This window comes from Egretta garzetta, unplaced genomic scaffold (genome assembly GCF_000687185.1).
Source record: "Egretta garzetta isolate BGI_Z169 unplaced genomic scaffold, ASM68718v1 scaffold39, whole genome shotgun sequence".
Lineage (NCBI taxonomy): Eukaryota > Metazoa > Chordata > Aves > Pelecaniformes > Ardeidae > Egretta > Egretta garzetta.
Window position 1 is genome coordinate 2,267,166 of NW_009260945.1, and position 23,424 is coordinate 2,290,589.

At 43.3% G+C, this 23,424-nt stretch overlaps 1 protein-coding gene across 4 annotated transcripts in view; it reads left to right on the top strand.

Annotated features, from left to right (window-relative positions):
- LOC104133741 (c-Maf inducing protein) overlaps nt 1–23,424 on the top strand; it is a 64,548-nt gene that overhangs the window by 12,164 nt on the left and 28,960 nt on the right. For 2 of the 4 annotated variants that reach the window (XM_035902595.1, XM_035902597.1), the window contains 4 exons: nt 16,461–16,622; nt 17,795–17,836; nt 20,284–20,346; nt 21,678–21,758. In XM_035902595.1, the coding sequence (XP_035758488.1) occupies nt 16,461–16,622; nt 17,795–17,836; nt 20,284–20,346; nt 21,678–21,758 (348 nt within the window). Of the gene's footprint in view, nt 1–11,538; nt 11,627–15,625; nt 15,704–16,460; nt 16,623–17,794; nt 17,837–20,283; nt 20,347–21,677; nt 21,759–23,424 lie in introns of those variants that run through there. The other 2 variants (XM_035902598.1, XM_035902596.1) reach the window with 2 other exon arrangements.

The following is a 23,424-nucleotide window of genomic DNA, read 5'->3' on the forward strand; positions in this document are numbered from 1 at the left end:
AGCGGATCCAAGTTCTTATCAGTATGAGCCAAGTGTGGAGATCTCCTTTTCCAGACCACTGGCACATTCTCCAGCCTGTTACCCTGATTACCTAAATAAGCGTGGGACAGTAGTGCTGATAGCAGAAGGCTGGGCTGTGGTGTGGCACTTCATTTTGGCCTCTTGACAGTATCATTAACACAATGCCTAGCTGCTCTTGCTTTCTTTGCAACTCATGAGGATAACAAAGAGCTTAAAGCATGCAGAGACAGTATCTCCATGTGGCCGTTTTTTTCCCTCCTGCTTTGGCAGGCAAGGGTGATCAGAGAAGCATGGACAGAAATGACGATGGGATTTCTTTTTCTCCTTGCCCCCAACCAAGATGGCTGTGGTACTAATCTGCTGGTGGCATTAGCTGGTAACCACTTCGTTCCTGCAGTGAAGGGAAAATCGGGGTTGGAGGTGCAACTCTGACCTGGCCCCACCACCACCCACCCCATCAATTAAATTATTTAAAAAAAAAAATAAAAGAAAGAAAAAAAGAAAAAAAAAAAAAGCCTAGACAGAATGACCTGGCTTGCTCACATGCCTTTCGGTCACGGAGAGGGAGCTTTGCTCTGTGGGAGTTGTTTTTAAAGGAGTATTTCTTAAACTTTCCAATGCTGCTGACCAAGCCTCTCATTTTGGGAAACTCTGAGTAATTTAACTTGTTGCAAAGTAGAATTTATTTTTGCTTCCTTGCTTTTCTCTCCACCCCCATTAAGTTTGTTTCTGAAAAACAAGTGAAACATTATCTTGATTTGAAAGACCTTCCCTTTACCAAGAATAGCAAGTAGCTTTTTCCCATAAGAACAGTGACAGGGTTTAGCCACTGCCCAGGTACTTTACACTAAGAAATTCCTCTTTGCTAAAATGGAGATAGTTTTGATAGGTTTTGTTGCTTACTAGTTCAGAGGAAGAGCACCTGGTGACTTTGGTTGATATTTGGCAGGTTTAAGTGAAATCACAACAGAATGAAGAGACAAGACAAGCAGTGTATCTGTAGGGGGAGTGGAGGAGTGCAGTTATGTGGTCTACCCTAGTGAAGTTTACCATTTTACTAGCACCCGTAGCCTATGGCTTTAAGAGCCAGGTGCCAAGGTTCATCTCGCTCCATACTTTGTATGGTTTGATGATTAAGCAGGTAGTGAGGGAACCCACAAAAAAACAGGAAGCCTATTCTTCTGGAATGGGTCATTTACACAAAGCACCAGCTGGCAGAGAGATCGCCGCAGCTGTATTATAATTGGGTGGTTGTGCTGATGAATGATATATTTGTCCAGTGGTCTTAAAAATAATAGGTCAAAACATTTCTGTGGGCATGTAGAACGCAGATGCAAACTGGTGCAGATAGCTGAAGCAGTTACTTGGGGGAAGACATTCAACAGAGGTGAGCTTGATATTGTTTGTGCTTGTGTGGTGGAAGCATTTAGGGGGTCCAGCTGAACCCAGAGCTCCACTGGACTAAGCACTAGATGTAGGTGGAGCAGGAGACCTTCACGTCCCCCACCCTGCCCAAACAAGGCTGGAAGAACCCATTTTACAGATGGCAAACTGATACTCTGAGCGTTTCCAGCGGTGGGGGTTGCCCCCCTTGATATTAAAACAGCAATACTTAAGTTACAATCATGGGAGCAGATTCATATTCTGTCAGTGCCCTTCTGGCTCCTTTTCCTGTGCTTCAAGCCTTGGGAGTCAGATGCTGCCTGTAATCTGAATTACCTGGAAGATGGCTAGATCCAGGGAATAGCTATGCTGTTAAATACTTGGGGAAGCTCTTTAGGTTCAGGCACTTACTGGTTATCCTTTGGTCTTGTATGAAGGTGGTCTGTGAGAGAGCTTTTATGTGGTGCAGTTTTAAGGATTAACACGCTGTGGGAATTCAATTTGCCAGCCAGCACCCTGGAAATAATTTTTGTTCTACAGAGAAACATTGAAATAAATACCAATAATAATTTCCTTCTGCAGCCCAGAGAATAATAAAAGAGATGCTACAGATAAACAGAAATAAAACAAAACCAAACACATAATTATCCATGTTTTACATCCAGCTCCAAGAGGTTTTATGTGTCATGCAACTGACTAGCTGTCAAGATGCTTACACAGCTTTTTAGATGTGACTTTCTCCTTGAATACTTGTGCTCATGGATGTAGGGGCAGACTGTTCCTTATGTAGTCATTTTCTCTTTAGGTTTTCCATTTCAAACTCTCCCTCTAAGGGTTACTCATAATTCCCCATTTAATCTGGATATCAGTGTGTATCACAACTCCTAAAGGATTATTGGTCACCTCAACCTATATTTAGAAATCCCAATTTCCTTTGGGTTATAGCTAAGCCAAACGATCTTTGTCCAGAGAATAAACAGCACATGTTAACAACTGTCCAGATCCTCAAACATAAACAAATCATTAATCCATTGTGTAAGGAATGTTCCTTTCAACTGAGAAGGTTGGATTGAAATGGTGATATGTAATCTTTGGTATTTGGAAGCTGATAAGTCATAACAATGTATCAATAAAGATAACAACGCTTTCTGTGAATATACAAAAGAGAGTAACACATGCAGTTCATTGCCCTTTCTGGATCAAGGCTAGATACACTGGTAACCAACCACTTCTGTAGGGGATGAATACGACTAAGCTTGGCTTTGAGGGGTACTGTGACTAGTAACTTTGGGGGACACAGAAGTAAGCAAATATGTACCCTTGGCATCTTCCCAGTAAGCATCCATCTGCTTTGTTACTTGTTTTATCTTGCTGACTTTGAACCATAGATTTTCTGTGTATTTGTATAGTACCGGGCGCATAGACATACCATCCTCTGGCAAAAACGTTGAGCCCGACTACACTACGTGCTTCAAGTGTTAGTCATTAAAAGACCCACTTGACTAATTTAGTACCATGTTGCACTTGAATTAAAAAAGACATCAGTGAGGTCTTCTCAGGGGGTCTTTAGGTCTTCTCTTGTGATACGGAGTACAGGTATAGATTTACATTTGTTGGGGGCGAATACACCTAAAGGTTACACAGGGCACGTTGTATTTTTTAACATGCTTGATAGTAAACTCTGAACACCACCCTCCTTGTGGGATGTGGGTTGCTTGTGTTTCCTAGTGAGCTGAATGATGCAGCAATGAAACATGTCAGTTGACGGCCTTTGGGGGAATGTTCTGAATTGACACAATACAGAAAGAACAGACCTATGTCTGTGGTAAAGCATGAAGCATGACTCAAGCTGAGCTCTGTGCGCCTCTGATCTGGATCTTCTAGAAAGCCTTGCCTGTACCTTGTCTTTCCTACTGATGCTATTGAACAGTCCTCGACTTTGCCCTAATGAGTAGTGCTGCTTGGGTAGGGGTTTTACCTATCTGTTAGCATGGACAGTGCAAATGTGTTGATTGTAGAATTGTTTAGATTGGAAGGGACCTTTGAACATCATCCGGTCCTCTCCCCACCCACGCTGCCCTTTTCCTCGCTCAACGCGGGGTATACTTTGAACGAGGTTGCTGAGAGCCTGTACAGCCGAGCTGTGGAGCCCCAAACCGGGCACAGTATTCACGTGGGGTCTCACAAGGGCTGAGCGGAGGGGAGCAGTCACCTCCCCCATCCTGCTGTCTGTGCTCGTGCAGCCCAGCATGCGTACGCACCCCTGACTTGTAATCAGCAATCACATTACCTTTGTTTTAAAATTCATTTTCTACGCAGACTCCATGTTTTGATTCCCATGAATTGGGAAACTGGAACAATGCTGTCATTTGGGATTTGCAAACATTTTGCACTGAATGCTAAAACAAGCAATGTTGGCCTTCATTCAAAAACTTTAATTTTGGATTAATGCTTCCCTGGTTCTCATAGGGATTGTTGTATCTCTGTCTTGGGGAAATAGATACTTCCATGCACAAGCAGCCCTATTAATTGTAAAGGGATTGACTGTCCTATAAAGTCATACTTGACCTGAATGATGATACGCTCTCTGGTCTTTACTGTGTCCAGGTGATGAATTCCTTTTCTGTTAGTACCGAATATTTTTATACAATAGCTGTGGGTGAGTTATCAGTTTTTGTGATCTAATGGTGAAAGTTCAGAGGGAGTTATTTTTCTGTGCTTTAAAACTGCAAAAAATGGAGTTGAGCAAAACTGTTCTCAAAAGTGTGGTAAAGCTTTCCTTGTGTAAAGCACCTTTACGGTTTTGTCACCATGGTAATGATTAAAAATAGTGCTGATACAGGAGTGGGGTTTATATGGAATTTAAATGATGACATTAAAGAAATTTATAGCCTTAAATCTTGGTAAATCATGCCTTAAAACTATGAGATCAGGAAGAAATCACATCGGGTATGGTTAAAAAGGCCCGTGTCTGTCATTTGTATTTAACCACCTAATTTATGATCTGAGAGGGGAAGTTTCGATACCCTGTGACGATTCAATAGCCCTGTGCTGTACTGCATTGTGAAAATATTATCCAAAGAGCTCAGCAGTTCTTTGCAGCGGTAGTTCCCGGACTTCAGACCCTCTCTTTGCTGGTTACACAGCACATGCAACTGTAGTTGTCTTGGCTGTTTCTTTGCTTGCTTTAGCTGAAAACCTGAGGTATTCCCACAGAACACGGACGGTGAAACAATAAATAATTATCATACAATCATGCCAGCGATGACTTTTTTTTTTTCCTTTGTATTTTTTCTTTTTCCTTTTGTGTCTGAATACGAGTCAATAATATTTTGATGGGAACCTAAGCTGTGGACTTAAGTTTTGCCTTTCAAAGCCTCAGGGCTCTGAAAGCATTGTGGGCTTTGACGACAGACAAATTTCGGAGGAGCAAGCTTCTTGCTTTGATGGATAAAAGGCAGGCCACAAGTTTTTGGCTGGTGGTTTTCCTGTGGAATGCACGGGTACCATGAACAGGTTTTTAAGATAGCCAGAGCCTCTCCCCTGCAAGACTTTGAGCATCCTGATGGAGTTTCAGACTGGACTTTATACTTTGTAGGGGACAGATGCAGGGTCCAAGTGGTGTGTTAACGGATCTGCGTTGCCAAGAAAAGAAGCTGGTACCAGCCAGAGCTGTCTAGTGAACATAGTGGGACTAAAAATGTATCTTGGCACTTTTCAGTTCGTGATGCACCCTTTCGTGGCTAGGCTGATGTCTACTGCCAAGATTTGTTGTTTTTTCGTATTTAAAAGGTAACATGGAGTGCAGCTGTGTGACATCCCCTTGCTCTTCGTGCGGTGATTGAGAATATGAGAATACCGCCCGCTCTATAAACAACCTCATTGCAAATTCAAGAGCTACATCATAGAAATCTTGTCATACTTACAGCCTTTTATTTCCATAATGTTTATTTTTTGTAGTTAATTATTCTCCCCTATTACTTTTTGGGGGAAGGGTTTTTTTGGCGTGGTGTTTTTGGTTTTTTGTTTTTTTATTTTGGTTTTTTTTTTTTCCTTTGGCTTAAGCCATCTGCATGAGCATGTGAAGTCCATTGGTTCCCTTATTTTCCCATGCAAGTTTAACAGTCTTAGGCCATCTGTTATCAGAAGTCACTTGAAAAATCTTGGCCTTCTTTTCTGTTTCTGAGATCTCAGTTTGCTAGAGTTAACTGCTGTCGGCAGCAGAAAGGCATTGATCTCACTTTGGGAAGCGGAAATGAGTAGATGAAAACCAGACAAGATGTTGACAGAACTGGATCTAGACAGAAAGTTTCTTCGCTTATTTTTTTATCAATCACTGGTGATGTTTTAAGAACTGGAACAGGTAGAATGGTTAGAGGTTTTTTAAGCGTTTTGAACAAAATTGCTTTCACTGCCTTTGCATTAGGAAAATACCTTGCTGTGTCTGGGGGGCATTGGAGCAGGTTCCTCCCATAAGGCATGTCCGCAGCAGCAGCGGCTGATCACCATCTGTGCTCTGCGTTGGCTTAACATGAATCATTTGAAATCTGGGAGCTGCATATCCGTATCAGCACAGCACTTTGTCCAACCAAAAGAGGCTCTCGGCAACATGCTGAGATGCCAGCCTGGATCTGAGCTGCTGCTCCGAGCTGCTCTGCCCTCATCTAGCTGTACGCACGCATGGTTTGTGTACCCATAGCTGCCTCCTGCATTGCCAAAACAGGCTTTTTTAAGGAGACAGAACTCAAGCCAATTAATGGCCTAGTGGTGAAATCTGAGTAGAAACTAGATAGTTATTTTCTGTCTTGCTTTAGCTAAGTCAGGACCAGCTCTAAAGTTTCCCCTCTGGACTTGGATGCTATCCTATTCAAACTAATATTAGGTCTGGAGATAGAGGGGTGTCAAAAACAGCTGAATAAACAGGTCAGCTTGTTATTGTGTACTTAGGTCTCGGCTCTGAAGAGGAGTAAATACAATTGCTGGAGTATGTTGCTTCTCAGGAATGCTGAACTGCTGGCCAAGAAGGATCCTTGGCTTTTGTCTTGGCGAACTGCTACTCTGCGTTATTCCAGGACTGACCTTATGACTAATTCTTTGCAGTTCAGGACTTCCATGTCACGGTGACCGCTAGTTTCACCAAATTACAACTTCTCCTCTATAGCTGTCATAATATAGATCTGTACCAAAATTAGTCTCTCATTCAGGTTCTTAGCTGCAGAAAAATCTGTTTTTAGGAGATCTCTTATGCAGACAGGACAAGACTGGTAGTCTTTCCCAGGAGTGTAATTATCCTCCTCGCACGATGCATTGTGTGAAAGCCTGACTCTGGGAGTTGACACGTGCTAAGTGCCTTGTTAAGCTGCTGTCTTGGGGCCCAATTCTGCCTTATGGATGTTATGAAGACTCTTGGTGTCAGAAGATCTATGTGACCCCGAAGGAGCAAAGGGGATCTAGGTATCGTTTTAAATTTCTCTTCCTTCTCTTGCACAGTTTTGTCCTTATCTTTATTTCTTCCCATGTAATTGGTGTGTTGAGTGCATCATAGTATACATAATGTATTAGAGGATTATAAAACTGCTGCTAATATCCATAAAAATCCCTGAAACAGTATGTTGCAAGTGTCACAGCCTGTATCATCTGCCCTAGCTCTTGTTTTAAGTCACATCTTCAGCTTGTCTGTCACACCTCTCTGTCGTCTTTTTTCCCAGAATAGTGCTTGTTTCAAAATTAAGAAAAAAGTGTCAGAAAACAATGCTAGTAAAAATATGCCCTTCATTCCCCGGTCTTTATTCAGAAGCCATTGCTTCACAGCTATTTACCGTAGCCTGGTCTCTGGTGTTCTTTAGTGTAATATTTAGGATGGGAATACTGGATTAGGCTGTGCGACCAGAGGTAAGATCCATCAAAGACCACAGGGTTGTTGTGAGTGACTTACCTGCCTCAGCCCATCTCTGAACATGAGGTGGGCAGTTGGTTTGGTTAGCACCCTGGTGATCGCTGCTCCTCCGCGAGGAAGCTAGCCTTGGGATCAGAAAACTGAACGCTGCGAGACTTGATTCAGTCTTGCATGTCACGCAACATTTGTACAAAGGAGAAAGAAAAGAAGCAAATTGCAGAGATTCAGTGGCATTTTGGTAGGCTAAAGAGTCGCAGGAGGTTTGGGAATTTGTGCTGTTGTGGTGCAGTAAGATGCAATATAAAAACATGGAACAAAGCGATGGGACTGTTTCAGATGCAAATGCATCTGAAATCTGGTATCTCCCTGTGAGAAAGTGGAAAATTCGGAGCTCCAAAACCCAGTGATCTGAAGACAGAAATACCCTGCTTTTCTGAAGTCCCTTTTAAGATGCTTGCAAGCATCACATCAGTATCCAGTATCTGTGCTCTCCCTAAGGCTCTGCAGCAGCTTTCTGACACAAACATGTTCCTCGAGCCGTGCACATCTCTCTTGCTGACGACATTGATGATGCAGGTGCACAAGAGAGAGAAGCCAATTTCAAAGCCATTTATGGTGTTGAAGTGCTAGAAACTCAGCAAAATAATACATTTGCCAAGGAGGAGAAAGTGAAACAGGTGGGTAAACGTCCATTTGGAAGGTTTTGCTGACTGGTGAGAGGGGAGGAGGGCAGGAAAAGCCGAGGGTGCCCACTGCTAGCAGTGGAGAGTAATAAGAAAAAGGGATGACGTGGCTTTTTAATCAGGTTTGCATATCTGGGAAGAAACAATTGCTTTGTGTGCTATTCGTGCTAACTAAGCTTACTGGCATTTCATGGAAAATAGAAGGGGAATGGTTTATCTTTTGGAGATTATATTTTGTTAGCAGTTACTACGATGTGTAGCATTAGTAGCTGCTTACTCCCAATTTGGAGCCTGAAATGACTGGCATATGTTTTGCAGCCTTGCAGATGAGGCAGGGTCCTGTTTTCCCAGGGATGACCAGCTCTCTCGTGCCTCAGCAGGATCTGAAGGGTGTAGTGTCAGAGTAGGGGGGGTTCTGCACAGCAGGTATGCTGCTTGGCTATTCTCCACGGTGGCCTTGGGCACAGCTTTTTCTTTGGCAGACCTGGTCAAAGTGCAATGACGATAAGATTGTGCGTGTTCTTTTTTTCCTACACACACTCTCTTCTCTGCAGTGGCTAAGTCATTTATTCCTACCGCAGGCTGAGAGCTGGTGGATGTCAAGGACTAGGCTCCACAGACACAGACATCATGTGTGGAATATAAAGTGCGTGAGTGTAAAGGTATTGGGAGCCTGGATCAGTTCAGCTTGGTGTCGGAGGCATTCTGTAATGCAGTCAGTAATGGTAGGTCTCTGCACAGAGAAGCACGCAGCAAGGGCTGCACCTAGGTGGCAGTTACACAGTGCTTTGTGTCTTCTGCTTTCGGTGTGATGCATGCTAAACTCCACAGTCATACTGTGTCTGCTATAGTTTATTTAATTAATACTCGTAATCTCAAATACAGGAGCACGTCAGACTCGCACCCCTCTGGAAACTGTGGGTTGTGCCAGAACACTGAGATCCCGATGTCCAGACAGTGTCCGTGTTGAGCATTTGCTGCTCTGGAGAAAAGGGCCAAAAATGCTGCAGCAGGCAGCAGCGAGGTCCTGCAAGAGGAGGAGGTAGTTGTGCCTAAACATGTTCAAAACCTTCCCTCTGATGATGAGTCAGAGGCTGTGCAAGTGCTGTAGATCAAGCACGGTGTCTGGCTGCTGCCCTAATTGTGTGAGCCCTGCAACCTCTATGTGAAGGTTTTTCTCACTCATTCTGCATGAGAGTCTAAAACAACTCAGAAGGGTTTGAAAACCCCACCAGCCTGCAGTTAGGACAGATCTTTCCTGTACATGTGGGGCAACTGTGGTGTTCAACTGTATTGAAGCTGTTGAAATTTTTTCTTCCTGCCCAAGATCAGGAGGAAAAGGTGTTGTGTGACTTTTGCTTAAAAAAACCCGAACCAAAACACCTCAATGCCCATGGACAACATATTTTAAAAATCTCTCTTCTTCTGGGGAGATGTTACATGGGATTTGCAACCCAAGATCGCAGCTGTGTCTCTACCAATGCTTTTTACAAGTAGGGAGTGGCTTGTGCTTCTGCTAGAAACGTATCTGCAGTCATAGTGAAATTCCGCATAGCCAAAGCAACATTAAAAACAAACCCCAGCTTGGCTCCGATACGAAAAATACGGAACAGCAGTTGCTGTGTGCAGGATGAAAGCTGATGTTTTGCCAACCTGAAGTGTAAAGCTGGTGCTGGAACTGGGGCCTGAAGAATGGGAGTGTTTGCCAAAAGGAAATGGAAGCAGGGATGGAGGGTTTCGGGGAATGCATCAATGTCGGCTGTGCCAAAAAATGTCTCCCCTGTGGACAGGTCTGATTACGATAGTAACCACATTAGCCCATGCAAAGTGCAGCTGGAGCCACAGTTGGCCTTTTGCGTTTTCTAGCTGGGGAAATGGCTTCTTGAATGCACGGCTCAGGGAGAGCTGGGTTTGGATCGGCCAGCTACGTTCCTGCATCTTAGTGACCAAAGGGCTGTATGTAGGGATTTGAGGGAAAGACAAGACACCAGCAGAAAAAAAGGCCCAGTTTCTCTGCTTGGTAGTGAGAAGGTCTACCAAAGATGACCTCCTCCCTCCCCGCGCAGGGGGCTAGAAGGAAGCCACGATTTTTGAGTTGCTTTTAGTTTTTGGAAGCACATGCAGTGTATTTGCATGCAGGTTTGTCTTCAGTGGAGCTCATATATTTGAGATCTGATTGCCCAGTGTTTTTAGTTTTCCTTTTTCCCTTGGACAGAACATCCTTCCCATCCTCTCATCCTGCCTTGTTGCTGAAGGATATCTTTGCAGTAGTTTTGAGCACATTGGAGACCAGAAGCCCAGAAGGATGGTCAGTCAGGTGACAGCTGTGTGCAAAGGAGGTGGAGATATAGCTGTATATATATAGACCTATAGATACATAATACGCTTTGGGAGCAAGTTCTTCAGTACATTAGTGTCGCAGCTGCCCAGTGTCATGCTGGGAGGTGAGTGAGGAGGCTGCCCTGTGAGCCCCTTGGTCCCACTTCCACTTTGCACTTCTCTTGGTCTAAGCCGAAATGTGTTTTGTCTGTGCTTCATCCTTTTAAAATTTTGTTTTTTTCAGCGTTCTTTTACTTTGCAATGGTACTGTCCCAGTGGTATCTGAGCAAAGGACAAACTCTGCGCCTGTGGGAAGTATCTGTGCGGTTGTTCCAGCTTGTGCATTAGTAACAGCTGAACCCACGTCACCACTTGCTGAACCCATTGAACTCTGTCGGCTTTGAAACAGCGCTGATCTGAGCGTTTGGGGCTTGCCTGGATTAGCTGAGATCTGAAGCAAGGTGGTAGACACTGGTGGCAAAAAAATAGGTGAATGAATGTAGACTGAAAAAGGAGGTGTGGAAAGACGTTGTGATGGGGAAGCACAGCAACAGGCTATCAACGGTCAGCTTGCTTGCTATGGCCCCAGTGCATGTTGGTGGTGCTTTTACTTAGGGGTGCCATGATCTAGCAATTAGCATGGAGGCCTGAGAATCAGAAGACCTCAGTTCTGCTCTGGTCCTGACTTGCTACATGACCTCAAGGCAGTCACCTTGGTTTTCTCGCTCAGTTCTCCTTCTTGCCATTAATTGTCAAGACCGTGAGCTACTCGGGACAGAGACTGTCACTTGGTGTTTTTATTCAGGGCATAGGTTCATGGGTGTCAATCTCAGTGCAATAAATAATGGCCATTTCACCAGGATTTTTTTATATGAACCGGCCAAAAAAGAAGTGTTATTTAGACCTTAACTGAGTGAGAATCAGGAAGTATCTGGCTTACAATGTTTCCCTCCAGTTCTCTGGCCTGTGGCAAGGAGCTTGTGGGCAAGTTGAGCCCTGACCAAGGCGATTGCATTCAGAGAAGCAACTGAAGCAGAGAAGTTGATGCACTTCAGCATTTAGCACTGGGTAAAATGACAAATGCAGAAAATGCCTTGACCTGAAAACACGGTAGTGTGCAAAAGTTTGCACTGCTGTTTTGCAGCTATTTTAGAGGGCAGCACGTTAATCTTTGCGTGCAAAACCTTCAGAAAGTTGTGAAGAGTTTGATTACTGCAGCATGAGCAGTCTGAAGTCCCCGATTTTGGAAAGAAGTTTCTGTAATCTTGTCCTGGCACCAGCCCTTCACCTGGAATGGGTCTTCTTATAGACTTAGTCTTTCCAGGTAAGTTGCTCTTTTTTCTTCATATCGGTAAATGTTGCAGGTAGGAACTTAGTTCAGAAGGCTTTCAGTAGATTCACCTGGTGATTTAAGCCCATCTCTGGCTATCAGGGAAACTTCTGTAAGCAACAAGTTATTCTTAGGAATTTTTCAGAATACTGTGAAGTAAGTAAGTGATACCTGCTAGTGTTAAAGCAGAATATGGATCTAGCTGAGTTCTGGGGATGCCACGCGGTCTTTGTGTTCATGAAGGTAACGAGTTAATAGACAAAATGCCAGCAGGTGGTGCTCAAGAATACATGGTACAGCTCCTGGGCTTTGTAGGACAAGCCAAGCACGTGTGTTGAACATTGCAAGCAACTCTTCCTGTTTCTTGTTACGCAGTGTTTTAACAAAATGTTCTGCTGCAGTGGAGAAAACTGTTCCGGAGTCTGCTCTCTGTGTGCCTTTTTTTTTTTTTTTTTTTTTTTTACTCTGTACATTTGCATATAGCAAGAGGCACCTCCATTTTGCAACAGCACTGTCAACATTAAACTGTAACACTAGCTTGGTTCAGCCATCCCCGCAATGAGCTGGGGAGGACCTCTGTGCGGGAGGTTGACCTTTTCTCTTTTGCTGGAGCTGCCCTCGTTGCTCAGCAAGAAATAAACAATTACTGGCAGACGCAACCCTCAAAGTCAGCGTACGTTCCTGCAGTAGCTCTAGCTTCTCCAGTAAAGAAGCCATTAGTCGTATGCTGTTGCGTGGTAAAGGGCTGAAGAGCAGAGAGCTAGAATTTTGACAGGCTATTCTGGAATAGCGTTGGCAATTAATTTTTTTTAATGTAATGAAGATAGTATTTGCTGATGGGAAGACAGGTTCCTTAGAGTACAGAATGTTTCCTGGCCACCAGTAGCAAAGCGGGGATGAAATTTGGTCATCAAGGCAGCTGACTTCATCTTGCCCTTTTTGGATCAGGTGCACAGGCTGCTTTGAGATGTTCCTAACATGAAAGGTCTTGCAAGGGCTGGAAAAGGCAGTTGTTCCATGCTGTCCAATTTTGTGCATTAGAGTCCATTTTTCTTAGATGTCAACTACATCAGTATTATCATTCTTGTCCAAGGAAGTGATGTACGAGCAAGGGCTACAGGATGAGGCCATTATGGGATAGAAAAACATGAAGATGTTGCTTTAAAAAGCTGAAATTTTCCTGGGCTCTCCTGAACTTCCTGTTCACAGCAGCGTTCAGGAGCTTTTGAGCGCTGATGGCAAAAAACACTGCTTACAGATTTTTCTCACATTTGCTTGCTTAATAACACTGGAAAAGTAACTTTTCACATGTAGACTTCAATTCCTCCTCCTCTAAGAGAGGATTGAGACCTAAGGTCCTTGGGTTTCTGCAAGACTTAATTACTTAGAGTGATTTGAGAATGAATGATGCCCTGTCAGTGTCACTTACTCCCCATGCTGCTTCTTCAGGGTACTTATTAAATTCAGTGGGTTTGCTTTTAAAGTCACCATAGCAAGATTCTGGAATGACACTAGCCGTGTGGTCCTGGCTGGTCAGTAACTAGGAGGGTCAAATTCCAGGTTGGCAGTGTTATTTTCGCTCACAGAAATTGTTGCAGGAGCTGCTGCTTTTGGTGAAATCCCAGTGAAACTGGATTCCCGCCCCAGTTATATTTCTTGCACGTGCCATTAATGATGAATGATGTGTGAGTATTTCAGCAACTGAAGGCATCTTTTACACCTACATCCAGGGGGAACGAACTCCTTGCGAGTGTTATCACGCCTGTTCTCTGAGACGGGTCTCTACCAGGCAGCTTTGCTTTTAAGCTCATGAGTGTTTCTCCTTGCTCCGGAGTCAGCGCAGGTAGAACAGAGCAGATGGCTCGGTGTTGGCTGAGTGCTTGCTGATACACAGCAAATTGCTTCTGTAACCGACTGATAGGTTTCAAGCTTTAATTGAGGCTTTCAGCAAGGCGCTCAACAGTGAAAAGCATTCTGCTGAGAAAAACAGCAGCGTATCCATGGGCAAAGGTTCAGGATAGCAGAGTTCAACCCTCTTGGGATGGCTCCTCTATTTATTTATTTATTTTCTGCTGCTTTCCCACCATTATTCAAGGCTTCTGTAACGTCGCTTGCAGATTACAGCTCAGTATATGAGTGCGGTGCAATCCTTTGGGCTGAAAACGTGAAGCAGAGACTGATAAGTTCAGATTTTCTGCTTGCGGCGAGCTCAGCGTGTCTGCAAAGGTAGCTGTCCCCCGACGCTCCCTGCGAGTCGCTGTCTGCCCGGTCTGAGCAGCAGCTTTTGTAGGTCTCCCTCGAGTAGCAGGGAGTACAGCTCCTGCTGTCTTTTCTCTTATGTACGTCAGCATCATCAGAATTTTAATTTTTAATGAAGATCTCTAAAAGGGAAAGGAAACCTCCCTTGCTCCTCCCTCCCCCCAGGCAAGAGTGGATTTGACAGTGGAAGAAAATTATTTGTGGTAGGGTTGTCTGACCAGCGTCCTGTTGGGCAAGAGGGTTTCCTTCAGCAGCTGTCCCTTAGGCTGAAGGAGCTGCTCTGCAAAATCACATTGGAACTCGGCCAAGTAAGGGGCAGCCCGGAGCAGGCAGGGATACAATAACCCCCTGGTCTAAGCTCTTCGTGCTCCCCCCGCCCCCACATTTTTATCCAGCTTTGAATTCTGCTTTGAATTTGATTTCTTCATAGTACAGGACCAAGGGAGAAATTTCGGCATGGAGAATGTATCTGTTGAGCTAGCTTTGTGTAGTGTCCTCAGTTAGTCAGAAAGGAGTTGCTCCAAGTTACAAAGCTGGCTGGCTGGCTTTGAAGTTTAGATTTTATTTAGTGCTGGAGTGGGTCTAACAAAAAGACCCTAAAAAAAGACACTACACGAATAAGAGAAATTAAACTCTATGACTCAAGTTTCCTAAAGAGTCCAAGAAATCTGTGATGATGGTAGCAGCAGTGCTAGTAGCTTAAAAATGCCAGTGGGCCCTCTCTGCCCCAAGGACTTCAGAGGTGCAAAGATTTTTTGCTCAGTTCTGAAATCCCAAACAGATTTGATAGCGTCCACAGCGTGTGTTTTTACGTTCTTTTAGCTTTTCAATGGCTTAAAATGCACTGCAATGTGAACTACTGCCAGCCTGCTTTTGTACTTGCATGAATTTAATTAAAAAGATAATTGGATTGCTTTATCAGCCTTTACACGTCAGCCCAGTGCCACCCTTTTCCCCCTTCCCTGTCCCCTGACGTTGACAAACCCAAGGCATCTGAAATCCGTATTTTTCTGTATCGTTCTCCTCTCTCGTGTTTCGGATAGGGCACAGGGGTGACTGTTTTCTGTTGAGCGTTGGATCTGCTGCCGCCATGGGAAGGAAGCGGCTGATAAGGGGAGAGCCAGCCTGTTCAGGCGGCGGGGCTGCCCTGCGCGAGTGGAGGGGGAAACGCCGTGTGGTGGCAAAGCTCCAAAACAAAACACAACAAAACACGCAGCAGGCTGACCCTTTTGCAATGTCCTCTGCCTTTATTACACTGACAATGGATAGCCCAAAATGTGCGGCTGAGTCTGCAAGCTGCACGACACGGGCAGCTTTCGTGACTTCCCTGGAAATGCTGCCGAGGAATGTAAGATCCATTTTTAGTTCATAACGCTGATGTTTTCATGTAAACAGAGAAGTGCCCAGCCTGTGTCATTTAATAAACCTGAGGATGTATCCAGACTTCTTGAGACCCCTTTGACCAGAGGACCCGATTGGCACACAGAGAGGAGCGGAAGGGCATGTGAACCAAACAAAACGCTGTTGTCCTGGCTGTTCTCTCCGTCAGCCGGCAGAGCTCCTTCCCTGCCAGCTCCCTGGCCGTGCCGTGCCTCCGGCGCTGCCCGCTTCGGCAAGCCTCCCCTGGTTCTAGCGCGTGCTTCGTCTTGTCGGGAGTGGTGTTTTAACGCTCGTCGTCGTTTCCTTGAACTTCTAGAGTTCCATCCAGCCACCTCTGGGAATTTGGGAGGGTGGGTTTTCTTTAAAGAATACTATATATAATACAAAGCAACCTCTGCTCCAGTCATCTGTGGCAACATGGCTGCTGAGGAGGTAAGAATTGTGTTTTGCTTATCAGCTGGTCTGCGGACGGGGCAAGCGGTGCAATAGCATGGACGTGGCTAGAAGTAATGCAGAGGCATGCAGAGGACCGGGGCTGATGGGATAAGACAGTCAGGAATGCTTTTCTTGAGAGTGGAAGTGCTGTTGCGTGGAAGAATTGGAGACTTTACAAGTTAGTTTCTGTTACAGCTGGAGGGTGACAACACAACTTTTCAGGATTCTTCAAAAGAGAAAAAAAAAGTCTGTGGGGCTACTGGAATTTTTCTGCTGAAATTCATTTTAATTCATTCTGAATGTGAATTCACCAATTAGCAATGTAGAATAAAGTATCTTTTCAATGATGTTTTGATGGCTTCTCTCTCTCCTGCTTTCTTAATGACTGACTCCCTTTAAAAGGACCTACAGCTTTGGAAATAGTGTAATAGCAGGTATCTGTTATTAGCCTGAGGAATAAGGTGTTTACAAGAGGAGATGATGGAAAGGAAATATGCTCTGGAGTTTAAAAACTTACTTAAAATAAAAAAGGGAGTCACAGTTTTTCATTCCTTCCACAGAAGAAATTGGTTTAGACGTACGAGATTTTCTTTTCCATTTAAATATTTTGTACAGTTTTTCAGCAAACAGGAACGTCAAAACTCAAAATACAAAGCAGCCCACTTGACAGTTGCATGTAGGAAACACATATCCAGTCAATTTTTTTCAAGGGGTTTATGGTGGTGTCAGTGTGACCTTTCCATTTTTCTTGCAGAAAAAGATTTACAAGTACAAGAAGGTGCTCAGTAACCCCAGCCGCTGGGAGGTGGTGTTGAAGGAGATCAGGACGCTGGTGGACATGGCGCTGACGTCTCCGCTTCAGGATGACTCTATTCACCAAGCACCACTGGAGATCGTCTCAAAACTGCTCTCCGAGGTATGTCCTCAGCAGTGCTCCTGCAAGACGCTGTCACGTTTAGATGAGAGACAAACAGTTAAGAGTTTCTGGGTGGGTTTTATTTTAACTTGGCTGTCAAAGTTCTGCCTTTGAGTCTGCTCGTGACTTCTACCGACTTCAGTGGAATTTGTACTTTCTGGGGAGAAGGAGAATTTGACCCATGTTAGGTAGAGTTCTAGAAAGAAAGCAAAACACAATTCTCTTGAGGCTTTTTTTTGTTGTTGATTATTTATGGTAAATTTGTTATGGGTCTGATTCATGTCTTATTTCAAGTCAATGGTGAAACTCCCCTTGACTTCTATTCCATTGGCTTTGTTTGCATGACCAATAATTCTTTTGGCAAAACAGTAAATTCATTGTGCAGCTATTTTAGTATTACTGGTTCTGTCAAAGAAAAATATTTTCCTTCTTTGGAGGTATCTATCCTCTTTTTATAGCATCTATTTCAAATAGTTAACTTTTCATAGGAAATTTAATGCCAAGCAGGTTTTTCATATCTTATTTCTGTTGTACAAAGATTTGTGATAAGCTAATAAGTTGCTAGCTGTTTTTCTTGCAGTAGGCAAAGATCTTAGCAACTCACAACTTTGTAAGCTCTGAATGGATCATGCTGCTGAGAAAGCCAAAAGCAAACTCTTTTGCATAGATGGTAGCATAGGTGACTTCCAGTAAATTGACTGGCTTTTACTGGTTCCATGTTTGAAGAAGGAATTTCAGGAAAACTGCAGCAGTTAGTTTAATACCAGCTAATGGTATACAACACCGCAACAATCCTTTTGTTAGTTTTCTTAAAAACATACAGCCTGTCTTAAGAAAACGTTTTTAAGAAATGTATGGCTAGCTTTAATTTTGCAACTGCTTGAGACCTCCCCTGGCATCCCGGTGTTTGTATGCTCAGCTTTCATGGCTGGAGTGCTTGAATCTGAAGGTGCTGAGGGAGAAATTAAAGCTGGCACAACCCCTCGTAGTAGATAGTATACCACCTTCTTTAAGGGAATGATTTTAATTTGATTCATTTTATTCTGAAAATAAGCAATTTCAGTCTTGGGCCTTTCTGCTTGTGCCTGATGGTAGCTAAGAGGGCTGGGTATGCTGATGTGCCAACTCAGAGTACTCTTTGCTCATTCATTTCTTCTATTCAACTCTTTCAGAACAACAACTTAACCACTCAAGACCACGAGAGCATTATTGTGGTGAGTATCTTTCTGTCAAAACGTGAGGACAAATCTGTATTGTCGATAACACTTCTATTAATGCTTGCCTCTGCCCCAGTGAAGTACGGCAAATAGGAAAGCATTTCCACTAATGCTGGTAAACTTAGGCATGTTCAAACTCATTTTTTTCTACTGGTTTTTGTGGGGGTTTGTTACTCTTCTTTTCTTGTTTCAGAGATGAGTAACAATAAAGTTTCCCTGTCAACTTACATGAAGTAGCACAGCATGTTGAGGGTTAATTGTGTCCCAAAATGGCCTCCTAACTAGGCTACGCAGTGCAGTGTTCATATCTATATATGTACTTTAAATAGTCAAAAACCATCATTTCCAGATGTGCCCTATAAAACCTTTAGGCTTAGTAGTTTCCTGAGGGGCTGATGCTACCATGCACAGAATGTCTCCATTGCTGATGGTATGTGAGCAAGTGATTGTTTTTGTAAGTGTCTTGTGCATGCGTATACGTCACTGCAGTTTAACCCCCTGCTTTCTTGATTTGTAAAAATATCCCCTTCAACTTTTTTATTTTCCGTAGGTTGCGTTTATTTAGACATAGAAAATAAGTGAATCAAATGGCAGCTCTCTTCCTTGTGCGACAAAATGTAAAATCTCAACAATTTATCAGAGAGGTGGAACTTGGTTCCCCATCACTGTAATGTAATTTCAGTCACTGGCCATTTCCAGGAGATTTTCCCAGTAATCTAATCTAGAACCTCACCACCACCTGATTGTATCACGTCTCTGTGATGCTGCAGAATGACAAGGTGGCATGTAGCTGACAGTAGGTGTGAATTGTGTTCAACTGCTGCTTAAGATACCGTTTTAGCTGGAATCAGTCCCTGCGATCAAGTTTCTGAAGTGGCATTTACTTTTTTTTGAGAGTATTGCAACTGATCCCATCCAGGTAAGGAAGGGGAAGCACATCTTGCCATAACTGGGCAACGGAAGACAGCAAGCTTCTGCTTTTAACCACAGCGCACATAAGGAAAATACCAGGCTGTTTTCATGCTGTCACCATTCCACACTGACCGTACAGGCGGAGCCGCGACCCACTTGGTAGTGTCTGTTGCGGTTATTCCCTGCATTCAGTAAGAACTGGGCTGAAACAAACTCGTTGTTCTTAGGCTGACAAGCAGCCGGTCAGGTCTCTGATGCGCTGATCCTCTGACTGTTACCAGACAGGTATAAACACTTGGTGCTTTTGCAGTACATGGCTCCTGTGGTTTGGTGGGTCCTGGAGCAAACACTCCAAAAAGATGGATTCAAGGAAGATCAGGTGTTGGATGGGTAGCGAGGATATTCTAGTCTCACTGAACGGTGTCGTATTCTCCATCAGTCCACTGTTGCTGGACCACCACCAGAGGAAGAGTGAACAGTTGCAGACGGATGGCACACAGGAATGAACAGAAACTTCACAAATGTTATGTGTCACCAAAACAGCTGTTTGCAGACATGCTTGGGTTTCATGGATAAAATTCACATTAATCTTGACCTGTATTGGTGTGAAAGTGGCTATTGTGAAACGCAGTCACTGCAAGCAGACTCACTGGGGCTGAAATCCATAAGGAGACAAGAGGGAGAGCAAAAAACAGAGCAGGCTGCCTTAGTAAAACTCCAGATGTCATCCAGATAAAATATCTGGTGTTCAGTTGCTTAATACAAAATGTCCTAGCTGCTGTGTTTAGAGTCTTACTTTTAAATGGGTACTGGGAATCCCTTTAGCTGAAGACTGGAAAAGCCTGAAGGCACCATCACATAGAGAGAATACATTGTTCTAGTACCATTTTCTAATTTACAAAGGAAGTAGCAACAACGTAAGTTCATTACACCCTCAGTGGCAGGTATGACCCCTAATGTGTTTACTGAGCATCAAGCACATTGGTTTGCGTGGCAACAAAGAAGGAATGGTTGATCTCAACTTTCACGAAGTTAGATGCTTGATTTTGATGAATAGGGTCCTCCAAGGTAAGAACAGTGCTATGTTACTTTTAGTGAGTTACTTCTCACAAAAAGAGCTCAAACTCTTTTTGTAAAGGGCGTGTGTGTGGTGTTTTTCAGTTTCTTCTTTTAGGGAGATGTTATAACTGAAACAGTGAGACAGATTCATCATTGCTGTTTTACATCCTGAAACAATTGGTCTGCTCCTGCTTTCGTTTAAACCATTCTAAAAATTGTACTCCTTTGCTGTGTTTTATGTATTGACACTGATGTAGTTAAAAGCAAAATTTTACTGAGGATTCACAGCAGAGGTGTGCTTGAGCTTAAGCGTAAAATATACACACAGCCCACCTCTAATTTCTGTATTGATGCTTTTGTCCTTCTTTTTTAAAAGGGAGCTTTTTTTTTCCCCAAGAAAAATATTTCCCTGCAAAATGCTTACTCCAGTTGCAGTCCTCTAAATTTTTCTCTCTCTTTCTTTCTTTTTAAAGGCAATTGCACCTTTGCTGGAAAACAACCATCCTCCTCCTGACCTCTGTGAATTCTTTTGCAAGGTATCAGAACAACTTTGCTTTCTGAAATCTCATAGTTGTATGTGAGTGTAATTCTATGAGTGGGTAGTTGTGTTTTTCTTTAGCTCCTTACCTTGTGCTCAAATTGATTTCAGTTTTTGGTCAACACCCAATGGTATTGGAGTGTAGTTAACAGCACCGTTATGATTAATAGAAGCATATCCTTAGTACATCAGACTGCATAGTCCTGATGCTCTGTGAGAGTTAAAATCTTCAGACTCCCACACCCCAGACTGGGTACAAGAGATGTCCTACTGCATGTTCTATTTAGCTAATGCAAAAATTATTGGAGTCACTGTGTTCAGATGAGTTGGTAATGTGATGCACAACTCAGCCCTAATGGTATTATCTAATTGGGTAATGGCAGTGGGAAGATCATAAGGTCTCATTCTCTTTCCTGGTAAATCCATGTTTGTGCTGCATTTTGCATCTTTTCCATAAACTTCTGAGTACTTTGGATTGCCGAGCTTCTGGATTTGAAAATACTCCTTTTCCTCTAGGCCTGTTTGTGTTTCAGTTTGAAGTCTGCTTAAATTTGCTTACTGATGACTGGGTATACATTTGTCAAACGTTTTGGATGCTGCTTATAATCCCATCCAGAGTTATTCATAAGCAGCTTCTTCCTACAGAAATTAGGAGAAGTTTCGGCTCCTTTGACTGTTTCTTTTTTATAAGCCAGTCTTAGTGTCCTATCTAGCCGTGGACTCAAGGCACTTTTATTCCTGTTTTTTTATTGTCTTTGGTCTCCATCAAAGGTGGGCAAAATGGACCCTGCCTTGACTGGGGGGCTGGACCCGATGACTTCCAAAGGCCCTTCCCAACCTAAATTACTCTAACACGTTATGATTGTATGTTTTATCCTGTGATAAGAGAGGGGCTTATTGGTACCCTCCAAGATCCACCACAGGTTTTTAGCCTGGATACCAAGAAAAGGAGGTCTGTGCCATTACGCTGCCTGTGTCTACCTATATTTTTGTCCCCAACCCCTTTACTTTCAAAACTGTTGGCAGGTTTCAACTAAATTTGACAAAAGGGGTAGCAGTCCCAAAAATACAACATTTCAGTGAGTTTTGTGAAGAATAGGCAATCGGAAAAGGAACTCAACGTAGTTAATAAGCTCCCATGGTAATCTATTAGACGCCAGCCAATCTATAGGAGAGCGCAGTGTTATGAGTACTCTAATCCCAGGAAAGATTAATTTAGCCCTTGGATCTTGTTAATCTTGGGGTAATCCATGCATGGGCTGTGAAGCTATGGGGAGACCCATCTTCATAATTTCTGCAGCTCACAAAATGACTTGTTGCTCATTACAGCACTGCCGAGAGCGCCCGCGGTCCATGGTTGTGATAGAAGTGTTCACACCAGTGGTACAGAGGATTCTCAAACACAACATGGTGAGTGCATGTGTTATGGGAACTTAGTCAGTTTGGAGAAGTTTTACTGTGATACCTTTTGTAATTAGCAGCTGCTCTATTGCCTGTAATGCACAAAACACCGTGACACCTAAATCTAACCCCCCAAAATGTGAATGCTGCATGTAATCATGAGTTGCTTTATAAACGCAGAACTAATAAGCATTCTGTGGGACTTCCAAAAGCATCTAAGCAAAGCCATGATTTGAGGAACGTTTCTTTTGGTAGCAGTGCCAGCATATGCAGCTCCAGCTCTCTCCCACCTGGCTCTTGGCTCCTTATTAACTCCCCACATGCCATCCTTGTACTTACAATGGTTTAACATCAGTTAAATAACAAAGTCAGAACAGGGACTTTGTTGATTTTGAGCTGAGGCCCTCGACATTTTTTCTGTAAGACACCCGCAGCTCTCTGCATTTCCATTTTTCTTTAGACTCATGTCCAATGAGTTATTACCTAGGTTTCCTGAATTTCCTTATGCTTTTCTGCTATTATTCTTCCTTCTCATTCCAGGAATCGTGTACTCTGTCATTTTATGATTGTTTTCTCCCAGGCTGGTTTCTGTCTTCTCACTGCTGATCAATTCCTTGGCTAGCGTTTGAAATAAATGCTTGGAGACTGCCCTGCCAGCTTTGCTCTCACCACCCCATGTACCAGATTTCTGCCCGCCCCTCGCCCTGACTCTGAAGATCATCTTACATGATCCATGTTCCTTTCATAAGAGAGGTCTGGGTGTTTACCAGCCCTCCATCCTTTGTGGCATATTAAGTTTCCTGCCATAGTTTTAAAGTTACATAAAGAAGTTTTACTTCACAATGCTGTGGCAGAGTAACAAATAAATAAAATAAAATATTAAGACAATTAACTTGGCTGTGATCTCAAGGATGGGTGTTATATCTCTGTAACTACACAATCAACTTCTTTTCACTAACTGATACAATTTTAGAGACCATCTGCTGTCCTGCTGTGTACAGCATGAACCCAGTAGAAAACAGTTCATATTTCTTATTTTTACAACAGTATTATTATTTAACTCCTTGAGTTTACAGAACTAGGTAGAAAGCCCAAGATGGCAAAAAGGTTGTATTCCTGGCTCTGTGCCTGCACTCTGCAGACATGTAAACATTTTTCAATATTCTGTAGTGTTCAATGAAATATTCTGTAAATGTTATTCTTGGATTCCAGACTGATTTTTTTAAAGCATCCAGAGCTCTTGAGGGGTCTCAAATAAAATCTAAATGTATAGTGTAATGCTTGTATTTGGTTAGCTTCAGAGAACTGGGTATATTTACCATACTTAACATTTGCAGATTGAAAATCAACATGTCTGTACCGCAGTGTGTAGTCAGAGAATTTATGGTGTCATATATTAATTGGAGTGGATTTGGGCACTTTACTGCTCTCCAGGGACTTCTTACTGAATAGTCTTTTAGAGAATGTGTGTGTGTGTGCATGTAAATAAAGTTATCCTTTAGGGGGACAGTGTTGTTGGCAGTAAACTTTATAACCTTAGGAGGCCCCATGCAAGCCAGCGTGCTTAGAGCCGGAGACCCAGCTGTCTGTTCCCACCTTTGCTGCTAATTTGCTCTGTGGTCTTGGATAAATTCACAACAAGTTTTGTTCCATGGTTTCCCACCTGTGAAATGGG